The sequence below is a fragment of the Palaemon carinicauda genome, chromosome 7 (genome assembly GCF_036898095.1).
Source record: "Palaemon carinicauda isolate YSFRI2023 chromosome 7, ASM3689809v2, whole genome shotgun sequence".
Classification (NCBI taxonomy): Eukaryota; Metazoa; Arthropoda; class Malacostraca; order Decapoda; family Palaemonidae; genus Palaemon; species Palaemon carinicauda.
Genome location: NC_090731.1, coordinates 43,223,387 through 43,249,213, shown reverse-complemented (window position 1 = coordinate 43,249,213; position 25,827 = coordinate 43,223,387). Strand labels below are relative to the sequence as shown.

The 25,827-nt window shown below is 48.8% G+C and overlaps 1 protein-coding gene across 1 annotated transcript in view; it reads right to left on the bottom strand.

The window, feature by feature from the left end:
* Window positions 1-25,827, bottom strand: part of LOC137643564 (probable ATP-dependent RNA helicase DHX35) — a 219,407-nt gene that overhangs the window by 39,463 nt on the left and 154,117 nt on the right. The window contains exon 8 of the mRNA XM_068376297.1: window positions 12,779-12,920. Within this exon, the coding sequence (XP_068232398.1) occupies window positions 12,779-12,920 (142 nt within the window). The remainder of the gene's footprint in view (window positions 1-12,778; window positions 12,921-25,827) is intronic.

Sequence of the window (25,827 nt, the reverse complement as noted above, 5' to 3'; positions counted from 1 at the left end):
CTTGAACTGGTAGATCTTATTGTCTAGGCTGAATCTCAAGTACTTCCTGGAAGACGGATGGATTGGGATCTGGAAGTACGCATCCTTCAGATCCAGTGTGCACATGAAGTCTTTTGGTCTCACTGCAAGTCTGACCGTGTCTGCTGTCTCCATGCTGAACAAAGTTTGTTTGACAAACTTGTTCAGGGCTGAGAGGTCGATGATGGGTCTCTAGCCTCCAGACGCCTTCTTTACAAGAAAGAGTCGACTGAAGAAGCCTGGGGAGCCGTCGACGACCTCTTGGAGAGCACCCTTCTTGAGCATGGTCTCGTCTTCTGCCCGAAGGGCTAGCCCCTTTGCCGATCCCATGGCATAGGAGCTCAACGACACTGGATTCGCTGTCAGGGGAGGGAGGGATGTTATGAACAGGACGCGATATCCTTGGCTGATCACGGAGATCGTCCAGGAATCGGCCCTGAGTTGCTGCCACCTGATTGCGCAACTTTGCAGGCATCCCCCCACTGGTGGACATGCAGGGGGATTGCCAATCCTCGCTGGATTCTCCTGAAGACGGAAAAGCTTCGTCCACAGGAGAAGGAGAAAACGTCTGAGAGGGGGAAGGGGCCTTCCTGACGGACTTCTTAGGAGCCAGTTTAACCCTAGGAGAAGTCACCATGAAGTCTACTCCTCTCTTCCTCTTCAGCGGAGACGAGGCTGCCATTGATTTGAGGCCCAGATCAGCGAGGGCCGGCTTAACAGCCTGGACGACCGCTCTGATCAGGGACCCAAACCAAGGCTGACGGCTTATAGACGCAGTGTCAGCGACTCCCGCTGGAGGGAAGGGGATCGGGCGATCCTTTGGAGTAGACACCACAGGGCCTGCCTGAAAAGAAGATGACGAGTGTTGCCTAGACCTCTCTGAAGATTTTTCCTCCTCCTGCAAGTGCGCTGTTCTGCGCTTACGGGGTGGAGATCGTGAAGACGATGATCTGGAAGTACGCGCTCCTGAAGACTCGCAAGGTTGCCCGTGCTGCGAAACCCGGCGGCAATTGCGGTCGAGATCGCGCTGGCGCTCGCGCGATGGTAAAATCATAGGTTCTCGTGCGGGCGAACGTTGGCGCACATGCGCGCGGAGATGAAAGCGCAGGTGCGTGGAAATGAAAGCGCGGGTGCGCGTGGGCAAGGGCGCGCGGGCGAGTGGGTGCAGAGGCAAAAGTGCGCGTGGGCGCGCAGGTGAGGGTGCACGCGGTTTTAAGGGCGAGCGCTGGCAGCCGGGAGAACGACGGCGCGCAGGCGAGCGATAGCGCGTTGGCGAGTAATGGCGAGTAGGGTGAGAAGGCGACTGACTGCGCACAGGAGATATAGCGCGTGGGCGCGTAAGAGACCTTTGGCGATCAGAAGTATGGGTGCACAGGCGCATTGGAGAGCGCTTGCGCGCAGGCGAAGGATCGCGCAGGAGATCACTGGCGCGCAGGAGATCGCTGGCATGCAGGAGATCGCTGGCGCGTAGGAGATCGCTGGCGCGCAGTTGCGCGGTCAGGAGATAACAGCTGGGGCGCAGGACCAGAAGGTGTAGTAGCGCGCAAAGGCGAACGCTCGTGGGCGCGCACAGGAGACTTCTCGTGGGAGCGCGGGCGCGCAGTGACTCGTTCCAGTCTAGAAGTGCACACAGGTGAGTGTACGTGATGGCGCGCAGGCGATGGCTGGCGCGTGGGCGAGTTCTGAGGGTGCGCAGGTGATCGTAGGCGAGGAGGCGAAGGAAGAATCTCTTTGCCTACGCCCAGATCCGGAGATCGTGGGCTCGCGGGCGAACGTGGACGCGCAGATGTGCGCTGGCGGGTAGGCGATTGTGGGCACTCAGGAGAACGTGGGCGCGCATGGCGCGCAGCAGGAACAGAGTGCGCAGATATGCGCTGGTGAGCAGGAGAGCGCTGGCGCACAGGAGATCTCTGACGAGCAGGAGAGCGCTGGCGCGCAGGTGAACGCTGGCGAGCAGGAGATCTACGGCGAGATGACTCAGCTACAGGAGATCGCTGGCGCGTTGAGTACGAAGAGGGCTGGTCCTCAGCTATAGCAGGAGAGCGGTTGCACGCTCGTGCAGGTAAAACCTAGCACTTAAGGGACTTACTCACATTGTGAGATAAGCCCTTTTGCCCCGAAGGGACCGGTGCCCGTTGGATAACGGGGTGCGTTGGCGCCCACTGCGCATCTGCGTCCAGGAACGGAGAAGGAAGACTCCCAGGTCTGGCAGGCGTAGGAGATCGCGAACGATCTACTGAGAGGTCTAGCGATGCAGCTGCAATGGTCTGCTCATGTCGAGGAGGATCCTCTGCGGGGGACGTCGAAGGCGATGAACTGAAGAGGCGCCTCCTAACTCCCTTGTAAGGAGAAGGAAGGCCTCTACGGCGAAGACGAGGGCGAGCCTTATGGCGAAGACGAGGGCGAGCCTTACGGCGAAGACGACCTCGAGGGGCAGCAACACCATCGTCGGTCCTCCGAAGATGAGTCTCTGTCAGTGAACTCCCCCGAGGGGGAGAATCACCCGCAGGAGAGACCGTTTGACTCAGCTCCTCCCTCGAAGGATGTTCGGAGGGGGTAACTGAGCCTTCAGCAACATCCGCAACAACAGCAGGGGTTTGACCCGACCCGTCGGAAGCCTCTGCCACAACAACATCGACAATAGACAGAAGATCTACCTCTGCTATTACCGGCGACTGCTTGACAGCTGCACCCAACTGGTTCAGGTCAAACAGGGCTTCCCTGGAGGGCGAGCCCTTAAGTCCAAAGCTGCAAAAGATCATTATTAGCAACAGAGTTATCAATATCCTCCCCCAGAGGAGGAGGAGGAGCTGCCTCGCTATGGGAGGCAACTCCCTCTCCCGAACCCCAAGGTTGGTCAACAAAAGAATGGCCTACGCTACCACTCGACGGCCTCTCACGGGAGACCGATCGAGTGGGAGCTTCGGAGGAGGTTCGGGCAATGGAAGAAGAGTCTTTGGAACCTTCCTTCTTCAAGGAAGCCCTTGAAGGAGAAAGGTCACGTCTAGACTTCTTCTTACGTCGCCGGGAAAACCTCTCCCACTGGGAGGTAGACCACTCCCTACACTCACTAAAAGTTTTATCCCTATCACACCGTTGACCTCTGCAGTACGGACAACAAGGTGTGAGGGTTTGTCTCGACCGCCGACATGAACGTCCCACAAGGGCGGTCAGGTAGTCCAGGGTACTTCCACATGATAGAGAGAAAGAGGCCAACTTCCAAACACACAAGCTGCAAGAAAAAGCAAAAAAAGATTAAGGCTGTCATAAATGCGAGGGTGAGACAGACACGTCTGATCATCACCCGAGCCAAAAGTGAAGTGGATCAGTTCACCGGTGTGTGAGGGGGGAGGGGCAGCTAGCTACCCCTCCCCTAACCCCTCGCTAACTAGCGAGAGGGTAGTTAACCCTCGTTAAAAATCTAATGGCTCGTCATTTAACTACGCCGAAAGTAATACCCTATGTAAATAGCGTGGTTTGTATTTTGGTTACGGAACAAACTGTAATAAAACAATATAATACAATTTAATACAACAAGCAAAACAACATTTGCAATAACCTGATATTCATTTCATATGATATAGGACTTTTTGAGGACTATTGTACATGGAAATTGTATGCATGGTAGTCAAGTAAGGCCTACCCTAGGCCAAAATTTAACAAAGTTAGATTTACAAACAGCTTCTTGAAACCTATTAAGTTTGTAAGTTAAGGACCTTCTACCAATGATGCTGGGGAAAAGCTTGTATCAGAAAATTAGGTCTCAGAATGTTATCTTCCCATCCTTTACTCAAACCAATTTTGAACTTAATTGAACCCTTCCATGCTTCACTGAGCTGAGCCCAATATCAGAATAACCAAAACTACAAATCTAGAATCTACTAAATTTTAGGACTGACTAGTATTGCATACTAAAATAAACTGCAAATATAACTTCCAGGGTGACAGCGACATAGATAACTTACCATATACCTTATTAAATACAAACTGTATAAGAAAAGGAGTACCAAAAGCTAACATGATAAATTTGTAGATAATTTGTATTTTTCCTAACCATACAAACCTTAGCTATTTAAGGCTATTTAATTAGGGGGTTATTACTTTCGGCGTAGCTGAAATGATGAGCCATTAGAATTATAACGAGGGTTTACTACCCCCATCGCTAGATAGCGGGGGGTAGGGAGGGGTAGCTTGCTACCCTCCCTCCGCACAAACCTGTGTGCTGAGCTCACTTTGCTTAGAGGTAGGACTTCACGGGGGACAGGGCTGGCGGGAAAGTTTGATTAAATAGCTAAGCTTTGTATGGTTAGGAAAATAACAAATAATCAACGAATTTGTCATTTGTTCCGTAACCAAAATACAAACCACGCTATTTAATTAGGGTGACTTAAACCTTAGGTTGGGTGGTAAGTCCTAGCCATACTGGCTTTTGGCTTTGCCCAGGGACTCCTTATCTGAGTGAGTCAGCACTCAACAATAAAGAGTCCCTGCACCTCGCTCGCACCTTGCTATGCAAGGGCTGCGGCCTACATAAGCTGTGTGTGGAGGATTATGTGTGACTCGTCCTAGGAAGTTGACCTGAAGCTCTTTAGATGGAAAACTTTAGGCTAGGACTTACCCAATACCACCTCGTCAGGGTATGGGGACGTGACAGTATTAACTTAATACTAGGAACATAAGGAAGCATGGTTTACCTGCAGTGGTTTGAGGTCAGCTATGCAGAGAACCCAGGATGCTGCTTTCTCCAAGGAAGGAGAGGATGAAGAAAAGAATAAGGGCCAGACAAATCTTTTCATTCATAACAAAGCCCTCAACCTTCTGCTACCTGTCCATTAAGGAGCCTGAGGTTAGACCAGCTATTGTGCAGCCATCACAGGGCTGATAGAGAACGTATCGAGCCTCCTGTGTGTCACGTCTTGCAGGTACTGGGCTGTGAAGGTCGTCTGACGCTTCCACAACCCTGCTTGTAGAACCTGCGTCACTGAGAAAATCTTCTTGAAGGTCAGGGACGTCGCTACACCCCTTACATCATGCGCTCTAAGGCGACATGACAGAGGAGGGTCAGGATTCAGGGACAGATGGATCACCCTACGAATCCATGCGGAGATGGTATTCTTGGTGACCCTCTTTGTTCTCCCAGTGCTCACAAACAAAGCTTGCACTTGGGGACGAATGCAGTCGTTCTTTGAGATATAACCTCAGACTCCTTACTGGACACAGTAGGAGATGGTCTGGGTCATCTGTTACAGAACGAAGACTCGAAATCCAGAAAGAGTCGAATCGAGGATCCGGCACTCCCGGATTCTGTGTCTTAGCCACAAACTCAGAGACGAATCTGAACGTTACCTCCCCTCATCCCCTTGCATGGGCGATGTCATACGAGAGACCATGAAGTTCACTGACTCGCTTGGCCGAGGCCAAAGCTAGTAGGAACACAGCCTTCCAAGTTAGGTGGCGATTTGAAGCCTGGCAAAATGGTTCGTAGGGAGGCCTCCTAAGAGGCCTGAGAATTCGAACCATGTTCCCTGGAGGAGGTCTCCCTTCCGACTGAGGGCAGGTAAGATCGTATCTTCGTATGAGTTGGGAAAGTACCAGCGGGGAAGGAATGTCCGCTCCTTTGAGCCTGAAGGCTAGACTTAAGGCTGAGCGATAGCCTTTCATTGCCGAGACTGAAAGGCGCATTCTTTCCGCAAATAAACGAAGAATTTTGCTCTTGCTGGAACAGTGGTATCGAGTGGAGAGATACCTCTTCACGATTCCAACCACAGAAAACTCGCCACTTTGTCTGGTAGGCCCCTGCGGATGACCTATGCAGGTGTCCAGACATCCCGTTCGCAACTTGTTGCGACAATCCTCTCTTAGTGAGGAGATGCTGGATAGTCTCCAGGCGTTAAGTCAAAGCGAAGCTACGGCTTTGTGGAAGATGTTGGCATGTGGTTGTTTGAGTAGCTTGTGTCGCAGAGGTAGTTCTCCCGGAAGTTCCGTTAGGAGTTGCGGAAGGTCCGGAAACCATTCCGTGTGATGCCATAGCGTAGCTATAAAGGGTCATCGAGCGATTGACCGATATTCTGGTCTTGTTGAGCACCCTCCGCATCAGACAGAATGGGGGAAAAACGCACACGTCGGTGCTGTCCCACCGTTGTTGGAAGGCATCTTGCCAGAGTGCTTTGGGATCTGGGACTGGGGGCAATACAGCGGGAGCTTGAAGTTCAGCGCTGTAGCGAACCGATCCACAGTCGGGTAACCCCACAAAGTCATGACTTTGTTGGCCACTGGATGATCCAAGGACCACTCGGTACTCATTATCTGAGATGCTCTGCTCCGACTGTCGGTGAGGACATTCCCTTTGTCTGGAATGAAGCGAGTCGATAGAGGAATCGAGTGGACTTCGGTCTATCTCAGTATCTCACTGAGAGATGGGATAGCTGCTTTGAAAAGGTACCTCCTTGCTTGTTGATGTAAGCCACTACTGTGGTGTTGTCGCTCATCACACCACTGAGTGATCCGCTAGGTCTTTGTTGGCACTGTTGAAGGGCCAGGAAGAGCAGCCTTCATCTCTAGCAGATTTATATGGAGGCACTTTTCTGATTCTGACCACAGGCCTGAGGCCCTGTGGTACAGAACGTGCCCCACCCCCCGTCACCCACCACTGGGGGTTCGTCAGTTCCGCAGGATCCATAGGGATCATGATGTCCAGGGGATTGCAGCCTTGATTCTACTAGGACCTGAGTCGCCCCTGGAGAGACCTCATCCTGAGGCGACCGTTGAGGACTAGACGAGCCAAGGGTGAAAAGTGACAGAGGAGATGTAACCACGATAGGGTTGGAAGCTCTTCTCGTCTGAGGAAAGGGCTTGCGACTCTTCTCAGCCTTGCTATCCTGTCGTCTGATGGAAAGGCCTTATGGAGATTGGTGTCTATAATCATGCCTAGGTGAACCAGTCATTGATTGGGCAGCAGAGCGGACCTCTCGAGACTTACCATGATCCTTAGATCCAGGCAAAGTCGTAGAAGTTTGACTCGGTGTCAAAGAGGGAATGACTCCGCGTCTGCTAGGATCAGGCAGTCATCCAGATAACGGAGGAGACGGAAGCCGATCCTGAGTGCCCATGATGAAATTAGGGTGAACAGTCCAGTGAAACCCTGTGGTGCTGTGGAGAGACCGAAACACGGCACCTTGAACTGGTACTCCTTGTTGTCTATGCTGAATCCTAAGTACTTACTTGAAGAAGGATGGAGTGGAATCTGGAAGTACACGGCCTTCAGGTCCAGTAAACACAAGAAGTCTTGCGATTTACTGCCAGACTGACTGTGTCTGCGGTCTCCATGCTGACCGAAGTATTCTTTAATCTGGATCTCTGCCCACAGAGCTCGCCCCCTTGCTGATTCCACGCCAAGGGTGCTAAATGACACCGGATTCGTCCTCAAGGGAGGTAGAGATGTTGTGAACAGGATGCGATATCCCTGACTGCTTACAGAAATCGTCCAGGAAACGGCCCTGAGTTGCTGCAACCTGTCTGCGCAACCTTGTAGGTATCCCGCCATTGGCGAACCTGCAGGGGAACTGCCAATCCTAGTGTTTGCGGCCTCGGTTGCCCCTTCTAGGATTCTTCCCTCCCCTGGGCAACTTTTTGCCTTCCTTGTCCTTGACCAGAAAGGGCTTATACCGGAAAGGGCTCAGACCAGTACACTGTCTTAGCTGCCGTTGATTTGGTAGGACGTGGCTGCTGAGATGCTGGTTTATAGGGCTTGAATGTCAAAGCCCTATATAGGAGAGGGTCTCGGTGACTTCCTACACCTCTCAGCCGCCTGCTTCCTCGTCCGAACTCCTCTTCCCCTCTTCGGGGGAGTGGTTGTAGCCAAGGATTTGTGGCTCCGTTCAGAGAGAACAGCTTGAAAGCCTGTGCTACCGCTCTGATTAGAGTCCCAAACCAGGCTCCCGGCCGATGGTTGCGCTGTCAGACACTCCCTCTGGAGAGGAAGTCGCCTGTAAAAAGACAAGGACATGCCGTCCTTGTCTTTTTACAGACGACCTTTCTGGAACTTTCCCCCCTCCGGCAAGCACACTGTTCTGTGCTTGGGCGAGACTTCATAGGGTGTACAGGAATCAGATTGACGAGCAGGATTAGAATGAAGAGCCCGTGCGGACCAGAATGTTGGCACGCGTGCGCGTACGAGTTTGTTCGCAGGAACCTGGTGAAGAGCCCGTGCGGGCGAGACTGTTGAGCGCAAGTGCGCAGTAGCGCGTGGGCGCGTATCTGGAAGCACGGGAACGAGGGAGCGTTTGCGCAGCCTCGTGATAGCGCGAAGGTGAACTTGTGCGCTGGCGCGCAGGTGGTGCAGGAACTTACTCCTGAGGAGATCGTGGGCGCGCTAGGCGCACAGGAGATCGTGGGAGCGCGTGGCGCGCATGAGGATGCGGGGGCACAGGGGTGCACTGCTGCGATGGGTGCGAAGGGCGCGCAACAGGATTCGGGCGTACAGGTGTGCGCAGGGCGCGCAACAGGATTCGGGCATACAGGTGTGCGCTGCTGAGTTGGGCGCGCGACGCGCGCAACAGGATTCGGGCGCACAGGAGTGCGCAGTTTGGATGGAGAGTCCAGGGGTACCTGTGAGCGCCCGTGCGCTAACTTAGGTACCTCCTGGACTGCGCGCTGGAACGTAGAGGTGTGCTGGAGAGCCGGTGAGCGCTTGCGAGCTGTATCAGGAACAAAAGCGCGGACGAGTGCGCGCAGGAAACCATCGGTGCCCGCACGCGGACGATCGTCGGGGCTTACGCGCGTATGAAGATCGTCAACGTTTGCGCGCGAAAGATCGTCGGCGCTTGCGCGCATAAGAAGATCGTCGGCGCTAGCGCGCATGCGTTTGTGCGCTAGGTTGAAGGATCAGCTGACAGGACGATCAGGAACTGGGATGTTTCCTTAAAAAGGAGGGCATCCCCAGAAGAAGACCAAGGCAGGTCTGCTTCAGAGTCCAGAGCTGACGATCAATACTGGAAGTACTGCTTGATACTCCGAGCAGTGGTCTCTATTAGAGACCTCTCCCGCGAACGGGAGAGGTGCCCTTCGTAGAAGAGACTTGGAGACACCGCAGGCTGAACCACTGGTGAGCGCCTGTGTGCTATCTCAGGAAACTCCAACAACGTGCGCCAAAGCGCAGGGAACGTTGGCAAGCAGTGCCTGGAACAGGATGTCTCTGGATGGCATTCTCAGGAACAGCAGGACCAGCAGGCGAGCGCTTGCGCGCAATTGCGCGCTACGCGCAGGAGAACGTTGGCGCGCAGGGGATACCTGGCGCTTAAGGGACTTACTCACAATGTGAGAAAGCCCCTTTTGCCCCGAAGGGATCGGTGCCCGTTGGATAACGGGGTGCGTGGGCGCCCACAGCGCGTCAGCAGCCAGGAACGGAGACGGCAGGACAGCAGGTCTAGGAGATTGAGACCCCGAAGGATCAGAGTGACTAATGGTACGAGAGACCAAAGGCCTAACGTAGCCTGTGTTGCGAGACCCTGAAGGGTCAGCGCAACGAGAAACCGAAGTTTCCCTGTCACTAAACACCGAAGTGTTGGAGTGACTAAAGTTACGAGAGCCCAAGGGTTCTGCGTAAATAATGTTACGAGACCCCGAAGGGTCAGCGTAACAAGAAACCGAAGTTTCCTAGTCACTAAACACCGAAGTGCTAGTGACTAAAGTTACGAGAGCCCAAGGGATCAACGTAACTAAAGTTACGAGACCCCGAAGGGTCAGCGTAACGGGAAACCAAAGTTTCCCTGTCACTATAAACACCGAAGTGTTAGTGACTGAACAGCAAGCTGGTCTAATCAAGAACAATCCTCCGAAGAGGAGTCTCTATGAGTGGCCTCTCTCGCGAACGAGAGAGGTGAACACTTCGTAGAAGAGACTTGAAGACACTGGTGATGGCGCCCCTAAAGGCCGTATGGTCAGCAAGCTGACCTATAAGGAGCAATCCTCCGAAGAGGAACCATTATGAGTGGCCTCCCTCGTGAACGAGAGGTGTCACAAGACTGATCCTGCAGCTGCTCAGCCCCTTGAGCATAGCTACAGAAGCGACTGCTCAGCCCCAAGAGTATAGTCACATGAAGTTCCATGGCCCGGCCTTGCAACCGCTCAGCCCCTTGAGCATGGTTACAAGAGAGCGGTCGCTCAGCCCCAAGAGCATAACCACCTAAGGACCAGGAAAACCCATCCAGAAATATTAAGGTATAAGTTCCCCCTCTGCAGGGGGAAGATCTCACATCCGGTAAGGGAACCTCCCTCGGAAGGGAAGTTACCTACCCCTGGAGGCGAACCTCCTTATCGTTCTAAGATGAACTGAAGGGCTGACAGTTGTCACGGGAGAACTTCTCAAAGAAGGGACAACGCCCATGACGATGTCCAGCGACAGCAGACTCCCCAGGGATAAACAGGATAGCTCTGCTTCGTTGGCACACTTTAGTCAAATGAAGAAAACAGCATAGTTAACTGGGAAAATAAAGTTGAATAATTATTTAACAGAAATTCCCCCGGGAGGAACTCCGAAGAGTAACCCCGAGGGAATGGCAAAACATAAGAATTAAAAATTAAGCATGCACCCTCCTCCCCCACTGACATTCACGGGAGAAGGGGGAGGCGGAGAACTTTAACAAAAAACAGAATTATAACAACTATAATTATGTAACTGATTTTTTAATGTTCACAAATAGTAAGAACCACTGACCCCCAAAGGGAAGTGTTCACCAGAAGCTGAAAAGTTAAAAATACAATTAGAATTCAATAAAAATAATTGAGATAAATAAAACGGAATAGCAACTCAGCCCGCAACGGGAAAGAAGTTTCCGTAATGGTACGTAGTAGTAGTAAAGGGTGAACGACCTCGAGTAGAGAGAAAACGTAGTCAAACTAAACTCCCACATTCCCTTCGCTGAGAATCAAAGTTCCCCGTAGGAAAGGAGGAACAGCGAAGATAATAGATGAATGAAGAAAGTCCAGCGATGACGATTACCCACGGAGGACGAATTAACGGAAAGCCAAAGGAAACGACCGAAGGACCAAGAGGAAGAGGCCGCGCCCCATGACGTGAAACCATGGTGGCCTAGCACTAAGCCGGTGTCGTTGTCGTACACTACCACACAGCACAAACACTGAAAAGAAAACTTACTACATTTCTATACACAAAAATATATACATAAACATAAAGAATATATATATATATATATATACAGTATATATATATATTACAAGTACAATATAAGAAAAAGTAAGTAAAAACACAAAAAGCATTAATGGCTGTCAAAAAGCGAGGGTTAAAGCGGACACGTCCGCTCACCACCCGAGCCAAAGTAAAAGTGAGCTCAGCACACAGGTGTGTGAGGAGGGGGGTAGCAAGCTACCCCTCCCTACCCCCGCTAACTAGCGAAGGGGGTAGTAAACCCTCATTAAAATTCTAATGGCTCGTCCTTTCAGCTACGCCGAAAGTAATAACCCCCTAATTAAATAGCGTGGTTTGTATTTCGGTTACGGAACAACTAAGAATTTCAAATAGTATCTTTTGTTAATAGTCAAATTCCCTGAGGAAACAATAGTCTCAACATTAATTCCCCCTTCGGTAATTGTCAAAAAGATTTGAAATAAAAATGAAAGCATAGGGCAATAGGATTTCTTCCAAGTAATATAAATTGCCCTTAATATAACCTATGAAATGAATCGAGTGTTCTAAAAGGCAAGATAATACTATATTAGATATCAATAACAAATATAATCATAAAAATACATCTTCCTTTGGAGTAACAAAAACTTGGCAACTTCCATAGGACATTTGATTTGATTTTATACTATCTTGGGTAGTGCCATAGTTTATATATAAAAGATCAATTTAATATTGTTACTGTTCTTAAAATATTCTATTTTAATTGTTTATTACTTCTCTTGTAGTTTATTTATATCCTTCTTTCCTTTCCTCAGTGGGCTACTTTTCCCTGTTGGAGCCTTTGGACTTACAGCATCCTGCTTTTCTAACTAAGGTTGTAGCTTAGCTAGTATTAATAATAATAATAATAATAATAATAATAATAATAATAATAATAATAATAATAATAGTAATAATAACTACAAGAAAGGCTTATCATATGTAAGATGAAACCATGTTGAAAGGAAGACTTTCAAAATAAGTCAATATCAAAGGACCAATTTGAAACTGAATTGCAGTTCCCTGTATCAAAACTATGACCATTCACTGATGCTGAAAATTACTTCCGACGTAAGATATGCAGATGAATACTCACTAAATGATCAAGATACAAACTACTGACTTTCATAGAGAGCCGAAGACAATTTCACAGACATACGTAATTGTTTTATGTGTTGTAATGAAAAAAAAACAAAGCATGCTTTCAACAATTGGTCTATAATAAAAATCCACAATGGTTGGAAAATAAAGAGTAAGTACTAAACTGTTATTCAATCTCAAGATACACTAGCGAGGTAAGTTTTTAGGCGGTAGTTCTACTAGGAGAACGGTCTGGTGATTGCCATAGGACGCCATAAGGCGATATGTTGGTTTGGCACATGGATCAAAGTGGTTGTTTATAATTTTGAGATGTAAAATAGCTCCCTTCAAGGTAATAGCAACATGATTTTTTAGATAAGATTCACTGAAATGAATATCACAAAACATAATTCCAACAAAAATAAACTGGCAAAGATTTTACATAATTAAAGATTTGGAACTATTTGATGAAATATCTTTAAAACAACACGAGCATACCGATAAACTTTTCCTGAGCGTGTACGTCCGGCTCGACCTGCTCTCTGAATTGCTGAAGCTTGTGAAGTGGGGACAACTACGAGTGAGTCTGTATGACTTGCAACAGTATACCACCTAAGTTTCATGAAACCACAGTCAACAACTGTTGGAGAGAAACAACATCATAAATCTATAAATTTCAATTAATAATGTGCAGTACTTATCTTGTATCATAGATAAACTTTTTGCTGCCACTTATCTTGGTGAAATAATAAGAATCCCTAATCATGTTCCTCTGATACACTAATCTAGGCTGCATCTGGGATTTAGGAGTCTTGCCAAGTGAGGTAAGTCTTTGTTATTTATTTGGTGCTAAGAGGAATAGAATTTATAAAACTAACAACAGCTGCATGATAGGAAGGAATAGGTTTACATGGGGTTCATATAATATCATCCAGACAATAGAAGTTGTATTTTTTATCAATATAGATTCAACTAATTTTCATTTTTGAAAATAAAAAAAAAAAAATTTAAATAGAAGCTTAGAAATGTTATTTTCATTAGTAAAATAAATTTTTGAATATACTTACCCGATAATCATGTAGCTGTCAACTCCGTTGCCCGACAGAAATCTAAGGAGGGATACGCCAGCTATCACAATACTAGAAGGGGGTGTACTAACCAGCGCCACCTGTGGCCAGGTACTCAAGTACTTCTTGTTGACACCTCCTCAATTATTCCTCGGTCCCACTGGTTCTCTATGGGGAGGAAGGGAGGGTCAATTAAATCATGATTATCGGGTAAGTATATTCAAAAATTTATTTTACTAATGAAAATAACATTTTTCAATATTAAACTTACCCGATAATCATGTAGCTGATTCACACCCAGGGGGGTGGGTGAAAACCAGTGTACAAGATTAAAGGATAGCCAAGTATCCCCAAATTTCATATAACAGTTATCTCCAATAACAAATGAAATAATAAGTACCTGGTAAGGAAGTCGAATTGAACCGTTACTCTGCCTCTTTTTTAAGTTCGTCTTCCTTACTGAGCGCAGCGTTCCTCTTGGAGGCTGAATCAACCCAAGGTGCTAAAGTATATAGGGTTGCAACCCCTACTAAAGGACCTCTACACAACCTTTAACCTAGGCGCTTCTCAAGAATGAATTGACCACCCGCCAAATCAAAAGGATGCGGAAGGCTTCTTAGCCTACCGTAACAACCATAAAAACAACAATAAAAGAATTCAAGAGAAAAGTTAAAAAGGTTATGGGATTAAGGGAATGTAGTGGCTGAGCCCTCACCTACTACTGCACTCGCTGCTACGAATGGTCCCAGGGTGTAGCAGTTCTCGTAAAGAGACTGGACATCTTTCAGATAAAATGATGCAAACACTGACTTGCTCCTCCAATAGGTTGCATCCATTACACTCTGCAGAGAACGGTTTTTATTAAAGGCCATCGAAGTAGCTACGGCTCTTACTTCGTGGGTCCTTACCTTCAGCAATGCAAGGTCTTCCTCCTTTAAGTGAGAATGTGCTTCTCTGATCAGAAGCCTTATATAATACGAAAGCCCATTCTTGGACATGGGTCTCGAGGGTTTCCTGATGGCACACCATAAGGCTTCTGACTGTCCTCGGAGAGGTTTAGACCTCTTGAGATAATATTTGAGAGCTCTGACAGGGCAAAGAACTCTCTCAAGTTCGTTACCTACCATGTTGGAAAGGCTAGGTATCTCGAACGATCTAGGCCAAGGACGTGAAGGAAGTTCGTTCTTTGCTAGGAATCCAAGCTGGAAAGAACATGTAGCAGACTCGGTCGTGAAACCAATGTTCTTGCTGAAGGCATGAACCTCACTGACTCTCTTAGCTGTTGCCAGGCAAACGAGAAAAAGGGTCTTGAGGGTAAGGTCCTTGAATGAAGCTGACTGGAGAGGTTCGAACCTAGATGTCATAAGGAACCTTAAGACTACGTCTAGATTCCAGCCTGGAGTGGAAAGACGACGATCTTTAGACGTCTCAAAAGACTTAAGAATGTCTTGAAGGTCCTTGTTGGAAGACAGGTCCAAACCTCTATGGCGGAGAACTGAGGCCAACATACTCCTATATCCCTTAATCGTAGGAGCTGAAAGGGATCTCTCATTCCTAAGATGAAGCAGGAAGTCAGCTATTTAGGTCACAGAGGTATTGGTAGAGGATATCGAATTGGCTCTACACCAGCTTCGGAAGACCTCCCACTTAGACTGGTAGACCCTACGAGTGGAAACCCTTCTTGCTCTGGCAATAGCCCTGGCTGCCTCCTTCGAAAAGCCTCGAGCTCTAGCGAATCTTTCGACAGTCTGAAGGCAGTCAGTTGAAGAGCGTGGAGGTTTGGATGTAACCTGTCTACGTGAGGTTGACGTAGAAGGTCCACTCTTAGAGGTAGAGTCCTGGGGAAGTCTACTAGCCATTGTAGTACCTCTGTGAACCATTCTCTTGCAGGCCAAAGGGGAGCAACCAGCGTCAGCCGTGTCCCTTCGTGCGAGACGAATTTCTGCAGAACCTTGTTGATTATCTTGAACGGAGGGAATGCGTACAGGTCGAGATGGGACCAGTTCAGTAGAAAGGCATCCACATGAACTGCTGCAGGGTCTGGAACAGGAGAACAAAACAGAGGAAGTCTCTTGGTCATGGAGGTGGCAAACAGATCTATGGTAGGTTGACCCCACAAGGTCCAAAGTCTGTTGCACACACTCTTGTGGAGGGTCCATTCCGTGGGAATGACCTGATTCCTTCTGCTCAGACGATCTGCTGACACGTTCATATTGCCCTGGATGAACCTCGTGACTAGAGAGAGGTTTAGACTTCTTGACCAAATGAGGAGGTCCCTTGCGATCTCGTAAAGGCTCCTCGAATGGGTCCCTCCTTGCTTGGAGATGTAAGCCAAGGCTGTGGTGTTGTCCGAGTTCACCTCCACCACTTTGCCTAGCAGGAGGGACTTGAAGTTCAACAGGGCTAGATGAACTGCCAGCAGTTCCTTGCAGTTGATGTGTAGAGATCGTTGTTCCTCGTTCCACATTCCGGAGCATTCCTTTCCGTCCAAGGTTGCACCCCAGCCCGAGTCCGATGCATCTGAGAAGAGATGAAGATTGGGGGTCTGAATGGCCAAGGGTAGACCCTCTCTGAGAAGGAGGTTGTGCTTCCACCACAGGAGAGTGGTCTTCATCTCTTGGTTGATAGGGATAGAGATTGCTTCTAGAGTCGAACTCTTGTCCCAATGAGCTGCTAGGTGGAATTGAAGAGGGCGGAGGTGGAGTCTGCCCAGCTCGACAAACAGGGCTAGGGACGAGAGAGTCCCTGTGAGACTCATCCACTGTCTCACTGAGCAACTGCTCCTCTTCAGCATGCTCATGATGCACTCTAGGGCTTGGCTTATCCTGGGGGCCGATGGAAAAGCCCGAAAACTCTGACTCTGAATCTCCATTCCCAGATACACGATGGATTGTGAGGGAATGAGTTGAGATTTTTCCAAATTGACTAATAGACCCAGGTCTCTGATAAGGTCTAAAGTCCAATGAAGATTCTCCAGACAACGACGACTCGAGGAGGCTCTCAACAGCCAGTCGTCTAGGTAGAGGGAGGCTCTGATGTTTGACAAGTGAAGGAATTTGGCTACATTCCTCATCAGAAGGGTAAAGACCATAGGAGCTGTGCTTAGGCCAAAACACAGGGCTTGGAATTGGTAGACGACCTTTCCGAAAACGAATCTTAGGAAAGGTTGGGAGTCTGGATGAATCGGAACGTGAAAATAAGCATCTTTCAAGTCCAATGAGACCATCCAGTCCTCCTGTCTGACCGCTGCTAAGACCGACTTGGTCGTCTCCATCGTGAACGTCAGCTTGGTGACATACTCGTTGAGAGCGCTGACGTCCAGCACAGGTCTCCAACCTCCTGTCTTCTTGGCCACAAGAAAGAGACGGTTGTAGAAGCCCGGGGATTGATGGTCCCGGACTATAACCACAGCCTTCTTCTGCACAAGAAGCGACACCTCCTGGTGCAAAGCTAGTCTCTTGTCCTCCTCTTTGTAGTTGGGAGAGAGGTTGATGGGCGAAGTGGTCAGAGGTGGTTGAAGGTAGAATGGAATCCTGTAACCGAACCTCAGCCAACTGACAGACTGTGCGTCTGCACCTCTCATCTCCCAAGCTCGCCAGAAGGTCTTGAGTCTGGCTCCTACTGTCGTCTGGAGAAGCGGAGAGTCAGTGTTTTCCTTTGGATGGCTTGGATCCTTTCCTGGACTTGCCTCTGTAAGAGTCTGGACGGGAGCTTCCTCGGCTGGGGGCTCTACCACGAAAGGGCGGTATGAATCTAGTCGCAGGGGTATCAGCCACTGGGGAGCGGTAAGTCTTAGGGACTGAGGTGGAAGCCTTAGACTTACGAGCCGAAGAAGCTACAAGATCGTGCGTGTCCTTCTGTATCAAGGCAGCAGACAAATCTTTAATGAGCTCTTCGGGAAAAATAAACTTCGAAAGAGGAGCAAACAGAAGTTGTGACCGTTGGCAAGGGGTAATGCTGGCGGAAAGGAAAGAACACAGCTGTTCTCTTTTCTTCAACACCCCTGATACAAACAAGGACGCTAGCTCGCCCGATCCATCTCTGATGGCCTTATCCATACAGGACATTAACAGCATGGCAGAATCTTTGTCCGTATGAGAGGTTTTCTTGCTGAGGGCCCCCAGGCACCAGTCGAGAAAATTAAACATTTCAAAAGCTCTAAACACCCCTTTAAGCAAGTGATCCAGGTCTGAGAAGGTCCAACACACTTTTGAGCGTCTCATAGCAGATCTTCGAGGCGAGTCTACCAGACTTGAGAAGTCAGCCTGGGCAGAGGCAGGTACTCCCAAGCCTGGTGCTTCCCCTGTGGCATACCAAACGCTCGCTTTCGAAGTGAGCTTCGTTGGAGGGAACATGAAGGAAGTCTTGCCAAGAAGTTGCTTAGACTGCAGCCACTCCCCTAAGATCCTAAAAGCCCTCTTGGAGGATCTAGCTAGGACAAGCTTGGTATAGGAAGACTGAGCTTGTTGCACTCCCAGCGAAAACTCAGATGGTGGAGAGCGGGGAATAGCTGAGACAAAATGGTCTGGATAAACCTCCCTGAGAAGAGCCAAGACCTTGCGAAAATCAAGAGACTGTGGAGAGAGCTTGGATTCGTCCACGTCCGAAGAGGGATCAAGGTGTGCCTCCTCATCATCCGAAACCTCAACCCCAGAATGAGGCGACGGGATCGGATACGAATGCTGAACCGCAGAGTCAGAACGAGCAGGAACAACAACAGAGGTGGAAGGAGGAGGTGCAGCAAGTTCCTGTTCCTGTTCCTGTGGTAAGAGTGGAGCGTGAAGAGACCGAGGCTGTGCAGAACAAGGTAAAGTTCCCGCAAGCAGAGATGTCTGAGGAGCAGGATCAGGGTGCACGGGTAGAGCTCGGTGCAGCAGCTGAGGAGACTGACTCACAGGTGGAAGAGGTTGTTGTACCTCCACCGAGAGTTGCACCGCCGGTGGAGCAGCCAGGGGAGGAGGAGGAAGAGTGGAGTAATCCTCCTGATCCCAAACCGAAGGTTGCCTTAAAGAAGGCTGATGCTGAACAACACTGGGAACAGTGAACACAGAAAGTGGTTCAACATCGTACGCCTGGCAGATGGAGCTGCGACTGGGTGCAGCGAGTGCAGGCGGGTGCAGCGAGTGCAGGCGGGTGCAGCACAGGCTGAACGGGTGCAGGAGGTTGGTGCACCACCGGTGCAGGCGGGTGCAGCATAGGCTGAACGGGTGCAGGAGGTTGGTGCACCACCGGTGCAGGCGGGTGCAGCACAGGCTGAACGGGTGCAGGAGGTTGGTGCACCACCGGTGCAGGCGGGTGCAGCACAGGCTGAACGGGTGCAGGAGGTTGGTGCACCACAGGTGCAGGAGGTGCAACACTCTCAGCACGACACTCACGCATCAGGTCCGAAAGCTGAGCTTGCATGGACTGAAGCATAGACCACTTGGGATCAGCAGAGACAGTAGCAGACTGAGGTAAAGCCATAACAGTGGTTGCACCACCGGTGCAGCTCTGTTGTACCTTACTCCTCTTGGGCGGAGTACAGTCGCTAGATGACTGAGGCGAGTCAGAGCTGAGCCAACGACTGCAACCTGGCTGAGCACTCGAGGGCTGGACTCTGCGTTTAAGCGGTCTAGAGACCTGAGACCAACGTTTCTTCCCCGAGAGAAGATCAGCGGACGAGCGGAAGACGGGCTCAATCGTCTGCAAGTGGGAGTGACGGTCTGTGGAAGACACGCCCGCAACCACTGAGGATAATTCTGTGCGCCTAACAAGGCCTGCCGAACCCTTATGCCCTTCGACATTGCTTCTCCCCTGGGCTTGGGAGCTTGCAAGAGGTCCCGGACTGGGAGAACGACTGGCTCGCACAGAAAAATCCCCACGCACCACACTGGCACTAACACTAGTACAAGGCACTGCACCGACACTAGCACTCGTCACAGCACTGGCACTAACTTCACCCACTGCACTCTTGGCCTTCAACTCTTTCACTTCGGCCATCAGAGACTTATGGTCACTTACCACTGACTCTACCTTATCGCCTAAAGCCTGAATAGCGCGTAAAACCACTGACATATCAGGCGGAGGGCACACAGTAGGATCGGGGGTAGCCACTACAGGGGTAGGATCAGGAAGGGGATCATGAGATGAGGAAAATAAAGAAGAGTGAGAAGAACTCCTCCTAGCTCTAATTCTCTCTAACTTAGAAGAATACTTTAAAAGTCGGACAAAATCCAATTCCGAAAGTCCGGCGCATTCCTCACATCGATTTTCTAACTGACAGGGTCTGTCCCTACAGTCAGAACAAGCGGTGTGAGGATCTACCGAGGCCTTCGGAATACGTCTATTGCAAGACCTACAACGTCTATGGGAGGGGGCTTGCGAAATGTCAGACATTTTGTTTTCAAGAGAAGTCAAAGGGAGATCCAAAAAACAAGCAAAAATTCGTTAACCGTTAAACTGAATTAAATAAAAGCTATCTAGCTAATATCAGAAGGTTTCTAGTAATGCGACAGCCGTAAATCAAAGAGAATACATCACCAAATAAGCGAGAATAAACTCGAAGACCATAAGCGTATCCCAGAACGTCTAGCCGGAGGCACGACAGAGGAATAATTGAGGAGGTGTCAACAAGAAGTACTTGAGTACCTGGCCACAGGTGGCGCTGGTTAGTACACCCCCTTCTAGTACAGTGATACCTCGGTAGTCGAACGACTCTATACTCGAACAATTCGGAGTTCGACCAAAATTTTCGAGAAATTTTTGCTGCGGTGCTCGACCAAAAATTCGGTACTCGACCAGCCGAACACGTGACGACCGCATGGGCTTTGTGATGATCGCGCCATCTCGGCCACTCTCGCTTGTTCGGGAAGCATCAGTTCTCTCGAGAGCGTCACTCAGACAACGCGCGATCAGCATTCGTTGTGATTTAGTGATTTTCAGTGCTTTTAATTGCTTTTTTAGCTTTCATAATGAGTCCCAAGAAAGTAATGAGTGTTAAGGGGAAGGAGAAGAGGAAAACAGTGCGAACAACGATCGAGTTGAAGAAGGAAATTATAGCGAAATATGAGAATGGTGTACGAGTGTCCGATTTAGCGGTAGAATACGGAATGGCGAAGTCGACCATTTCTACGTTTTTAAAGCATAAAGAAATGATTAAGAAGGCGAATGTTGCAACGGGAGTTACGGCGGTAACTAAGCAAAGGCCACAAGTGATTGAGGAGATGGAAAAGTTGCTTTTAATATTTATTAAAGAAAAACAGTTGGCCGGGGAAAGTGTTAGTGAAGCGTTCATTTGTGAAAAAGCGTTGCATATCTATGAAGAATTAGTGAAGAAAAGTCCGAGTACCAGTGAAAGTGATTCATTTACATTTAAAGCGAGCAGGGGTTGGTTTGAAAAGTTTCGTAATAGAACAGGTATTCGTAATAGAACAGGTATTCATCATTTTCGAAGAATACTGCAGAGGAGGAAGAAACAATTAACAATAGACCAGTTTTTCACAAAAGAAAAGAAAGCTGCTACATCAAAGCCTGTTTCTCCTCCAAAGAAGAGACAAAGAAGAGAAGAAACCCCTGAAATAGATCTGCCCACCCTTTCATTGGAGAGAGAAACAACTCCTGAAGGAGAACTACCCCGCCACATCATGGAAGGGGACTCTCCTTCCAAGCAGTAACCTCCCCCTTCCATCCTCTCCACATCCATCCCTGTATGCCATCGAACCGCTGCTCAAAGGTATGTTCACTACAGTACAGAAAATGGTTTAAAATTGTTTTATTTTAGTACAGTAAATGGTTTAAAATTGTTTTATAGGATTTTCTGACCAATTTCATACACATTTAGATAATTATTGTTGTTTAGGTACACGTTTTATTAATATTTTGGGCCTGTTCGAGTGCTTGGGAACGGAATAGAATATATACCATTATTTCTTATGGGGAAAAAAAATTCGGTACTCGAACAAATCGGAGGTCGAACACGGATCTCGAACGGATTATGGTCGAGTACCGAGGTATCACTGTATTGTGATAGCTGGCGTATCCCTCCTTAGATTTCTGTCGGGCAACGGAGTTGACAGCTACATGATTATCGGGTAAGTTTAATATTGAAAATAAAAGAATATACAGAAATTGTAATTATGAACCTCAAGAATTTAGCATCTAGCTTTAGATAACTCAAGCTGATGGATTATGAAAATGTCAGATTATTGCATAGTCCTCCTCTCTTGAAATTCATGAGCCCTCCCTAAATCCATGATGTACAGAAATACTTTCACCTGTATACGTTTCACAAAACCTTTACTTTATATAAAAATGTTATTTTCATTAGTAAAATAAATTTTTGAATATACTTACCCGGTGATCATGTAGCTGCAGCTCTGCTGCCCGACAGAAAAAACCTACGGGCGGGATACGCCAGCGATCGCTATACAGGTGGGGGTGTACAACAACAGCGCCATCTGTCGAGTAGGTACTCCAGTACTTCTTGTCAACAAAGAACCAATTTTCTCCTCGGTCCACTGGGTCTCTATGGGGAGGAAGGGTGGGTCCTTTAATTCATGATCACCGGGTAAGTATATTCAAAAATTTATTTTACTAATGAAAATAACATTTTTCAATATTAATCTTACCCGGTGATCATGTAGCTGATTCACACCCAGGGGGGTGGGTGGAGACCAGCATACATGTTAACATTAGAAGCTAAGTATCCCGTATTTCATTTTAGCAGTTATTCAAAATAACAAACATAAAATTAATAAGTACCTGGTAAGGAAGTCGACTTGAACAATTACTCTGCCTTTTTAAGTACGTCTTCCTTACTGAGCCTCGCGATCCTCTTAGGATGCTGAGTGACTCCTAGGTGCTGAAGTATGAAGGGCTGCAACCCATACTAAAGGACCTCATCACAACCTCTAATCTAGGCGCTTCTCAAGAAAGAATTTGACCACCCGCCAAATCAACCAGGATGCGAAAGGCTTCTTAGCCTTCCGTACAACCCAAAAACAACAATAAAAAGCATTTCAAGAGAAAGATTAAAAAAGGTTATGGGATTATGGGAATGTAGTGGTTGAGCCCTCACCTACTACTGCACTCGCTGCTACGAATGGTCCCAGGGTGTAGCAGTTCTCGTAAAGAGACTGGACATCTTTAAGGTAAAATGATGCGAACACTGACTTGCTTCTCCAATAGGTTGCATCCATTACACTCTGCAGAGATCTGTTTTGTTTGAAGGCCACTGAAGTAGCGACAGCTCTAACTTCATGTGTCCTTACCTTCAGCAAAGCATGGTCCTCCTCATTCAGATGAGAATGGGCTTCTCTAATCAAAAGTCTGATGTAATAAGAAACTGCGTTCTTCGACATCGGTAAAGCAGGTTTCTTAATAGAACACCATAAAGCTTCTGATTGTCCTCGTAATGGCTTCGTACGTCTTAAATAGTACTTAAGAGCTCTTACTGGGCATAGCACTCTCTCTTGTTCGTTTCCAACCAAATTGGACAGACTTGGAATCTCGAACGATTTGGGCCAAGGACGAGAAGGGAGTTCGTTTTTAGCTAAAAAACCAAGCTGTAAGGAACATGTAGCCGTTTCAGATGTAAATCCTATGTTCCTGCTGAAGGCGTGTATCTCACTGACTCTTTTAGCTGTTGCTAAGCAAACGAGGAAAAGAGTCTTCAAAGTGAGATCTTTAAAAGAGGCTGATTGAAGCGGTTCGAACCTTGCTGACATCAGGAACCTTAACACCACGTCTAAGTTCCAACCTGGTGTGGCTAACCGACGCTCCTTTGAGGTCTCAAAAGACTTAAGGAGGTCCTGTAGATCTTTGTTGTTGGAAAGATCTAAGCCTCTGTGGCGGAAGACTGCTGCCAACATGCTTCTGTAACCTTTGATCGTAGGAGCTGAAAGGGATCTTACTTTCCTTAGGTGTAAAAGGAAGTCAGCTATCTGCGTTACAGAGGTACTGGTTGAGGATACTGAATTCGCCTTGCACCAGCTTCGGAAGACTTCCCATTTTGACTGGTAGACCTTGAGAGTGGATGTCCTCCTTGCTCTGGCAATCGCTCTGGCTGCCTCCTTCGAAAAGCCTCTAGCTCTTGAGAGTCTTTCGATAGTCTGAAGGCAGTCAGACGAAGAGCGTGGAGGCTTGGGTGTACCTTCTTTACATGCGGCTGACGCAGAAGATCCACTCTTAGAGGAAGAGTCCTGGGAACGTCTACTAGCCATTACAGTACCTCGGTGAACCATTCTCTCGCGGGCCAGAGGGGAGCAACCAACGTCAACCTTGTCCCTTCGTGAGAGGCGAACTTCTGCAGTAGCTTGTTGACAATCTTGAACGGGGGGAACGCATAAAGGTCTAGATGGGACCAATCCAGAAGAAAGGCATCTACGTGAACTGCTGCTGGGTCCGGAATCGGTGAGCAATAATTTGGGAGCCTCTTGGTCATCGAGGTAGCGAACAGATCTATGGTGGGCTGACCCCACAGGGTCCATAGTCTGTTGCAAACATTCTTGTGAAGGGTCCATTCTTTAGGGATGATCTGACCCTTCCGGCTGAGGCGGTCTGCCATGACATTCATGTCGCCTTGAATGAACCTCGTTACAAGCGATATGTTTCGATCTCTTGACCAGGTGAGGAGGTCCCTTGCGATCTCGAACAACGTCATCGAATGAGTCCCTCCTTGCTTGGAGATGTACGCCAAGGCTGTAGTGTTGTCGGAGTTCACCTCCACCACCTTGCCTAGAAGGAGGGACTTGAAGCTTCTCAAGGCCAGATGAACTGCCAGTAGCTCCTTGCAGTTGATGTGAAATGCTCTTTGATCCGGATTCCACGTGCCCGAGCATTCCCGACCGTCCAGTGTCGCACCCCAGCCCGTGTCCGATGCGTCCGAGAAGAGAAGGTGGTCGGGGGTCTGAACAGCCAGTGGTAGACCTTCCCTGAGAAGAATGTTGTTCTTCCACCAAGTCAGTGCAGACTTCATCTTCTCGGAGATAGGAACTGAGACCGCTTCTAGCGTCATGTCCTTCTCCAGTGAGCAGCTAGGTGATACTGAAGGGGTCGGAGGTGGAGTCTCCCTAACGCGATGAACTGGTCCAGCGATGAAAGCGTCCCTATTAGACTCATCCACTGTCTGACTGAACATCGGTTCCTCTTCAGCATGCTCTGGATGCATTCTTGGGCTTGACTGATTCTGGGGGCCGACGGAAAAGCCCGAAAAGCTTGACTCTGAATCTCCATACCTAGATAGACTATAGTTTGGGATGGGACGAGTTGGGACTTTTCTATATTGACCAGGAGACCCAATTCCTTGGTCAGATCCAGGGTCCATTTGAGATTCTCCAGACAGCGACGACTTGACGCAGCTCTTAAAAGCCAGTCGTCCAAATAGAGGGAGGCTCTGATGTCTGCTAAATGCAGGAATTTGGCAATATTCCTCATCAGTTTGGTAAACACTAGAGGTGCCGTGCTTAGGCCAAAGCACAGGGCTTGGAACTGGTAAACCACCTTCCCAAAGACGAACCTTAGGAAAGGTTGGGAATCTGGGTGGATGGGGACGTGAAAGTACGCGTCCTTTAGGTCTAACGAGACCATCCAGTCTTCCTTCCTGACCGATGCTAGCACCGACTTCGTCGTCTCCATGGTGAACGTCTGCTTGGTGACAAAGACATTTAGAGCACTGACGTCTAGCACCGGTCTCCACCCTCCTGTCTTCTTCGATACTAAGAAGAGACGGTTGTAGAAGCCCGGGGATTGATGGTCCCGGACTATGACTACCGCTCCCTTTTGTAGCAAGAGAGACACCTCTTGCTGTAAAGCTAGCCTCTTGTCCTCCTCTCTGTACCTGGGAGAGAGGTCGATGGGAATTGTTGCTAGAGGGGGCTTGCGCAAGAATGGAATCCTGTACCCCTCTCTGAGTAACTTCACAGACTGTGCGTCTGCACCCCTGTTCTCCCAGGCCTGCCAGTAGTTTTTGAGCCTGGCTCCCACTGCTGTCTGGAGAAGATGGCAGTCAGACTCTGCCTCTTGAGGACTTGGAACCCTTCTTCTTTTTGCCACGTTGACTATCGGCACGGGTACCTCCTCTGCTGGAGGTTCTGCCACGAAAGGGCGGAATGAACCTAGACGCTGGTGTGTCCATCCTAGGTCTAGGCACGGAAGGTAAAGCTGTGACTTTACGTGCGGATGACGCCACCAGGTCATGGGTGTCTTTCTGGATCAACGAGGCGGCAATCCCCTTGATCAGCTCTTCAGGAAAGAGACACTTGGATAGCGGAGCAAACATCAGCTCTGACTTCTGACATGGTGTGACTCCCGCCGACAAGAAGGAGCAAAGGTGATCTCGCTTCTTAAGAACTCCAGACACGAAAGAAGCCGCAAGCTCGCCAGACCCATCCCGAATGGCTTTGTGCATGCAGGACATGATGAGCATGGCAGAGTCCTTATCCGAAGGGGAGGTCTTTCGGCTCAACGCTCCCAAACACCAGTCCAGGAAGTTGAAGATCTCAA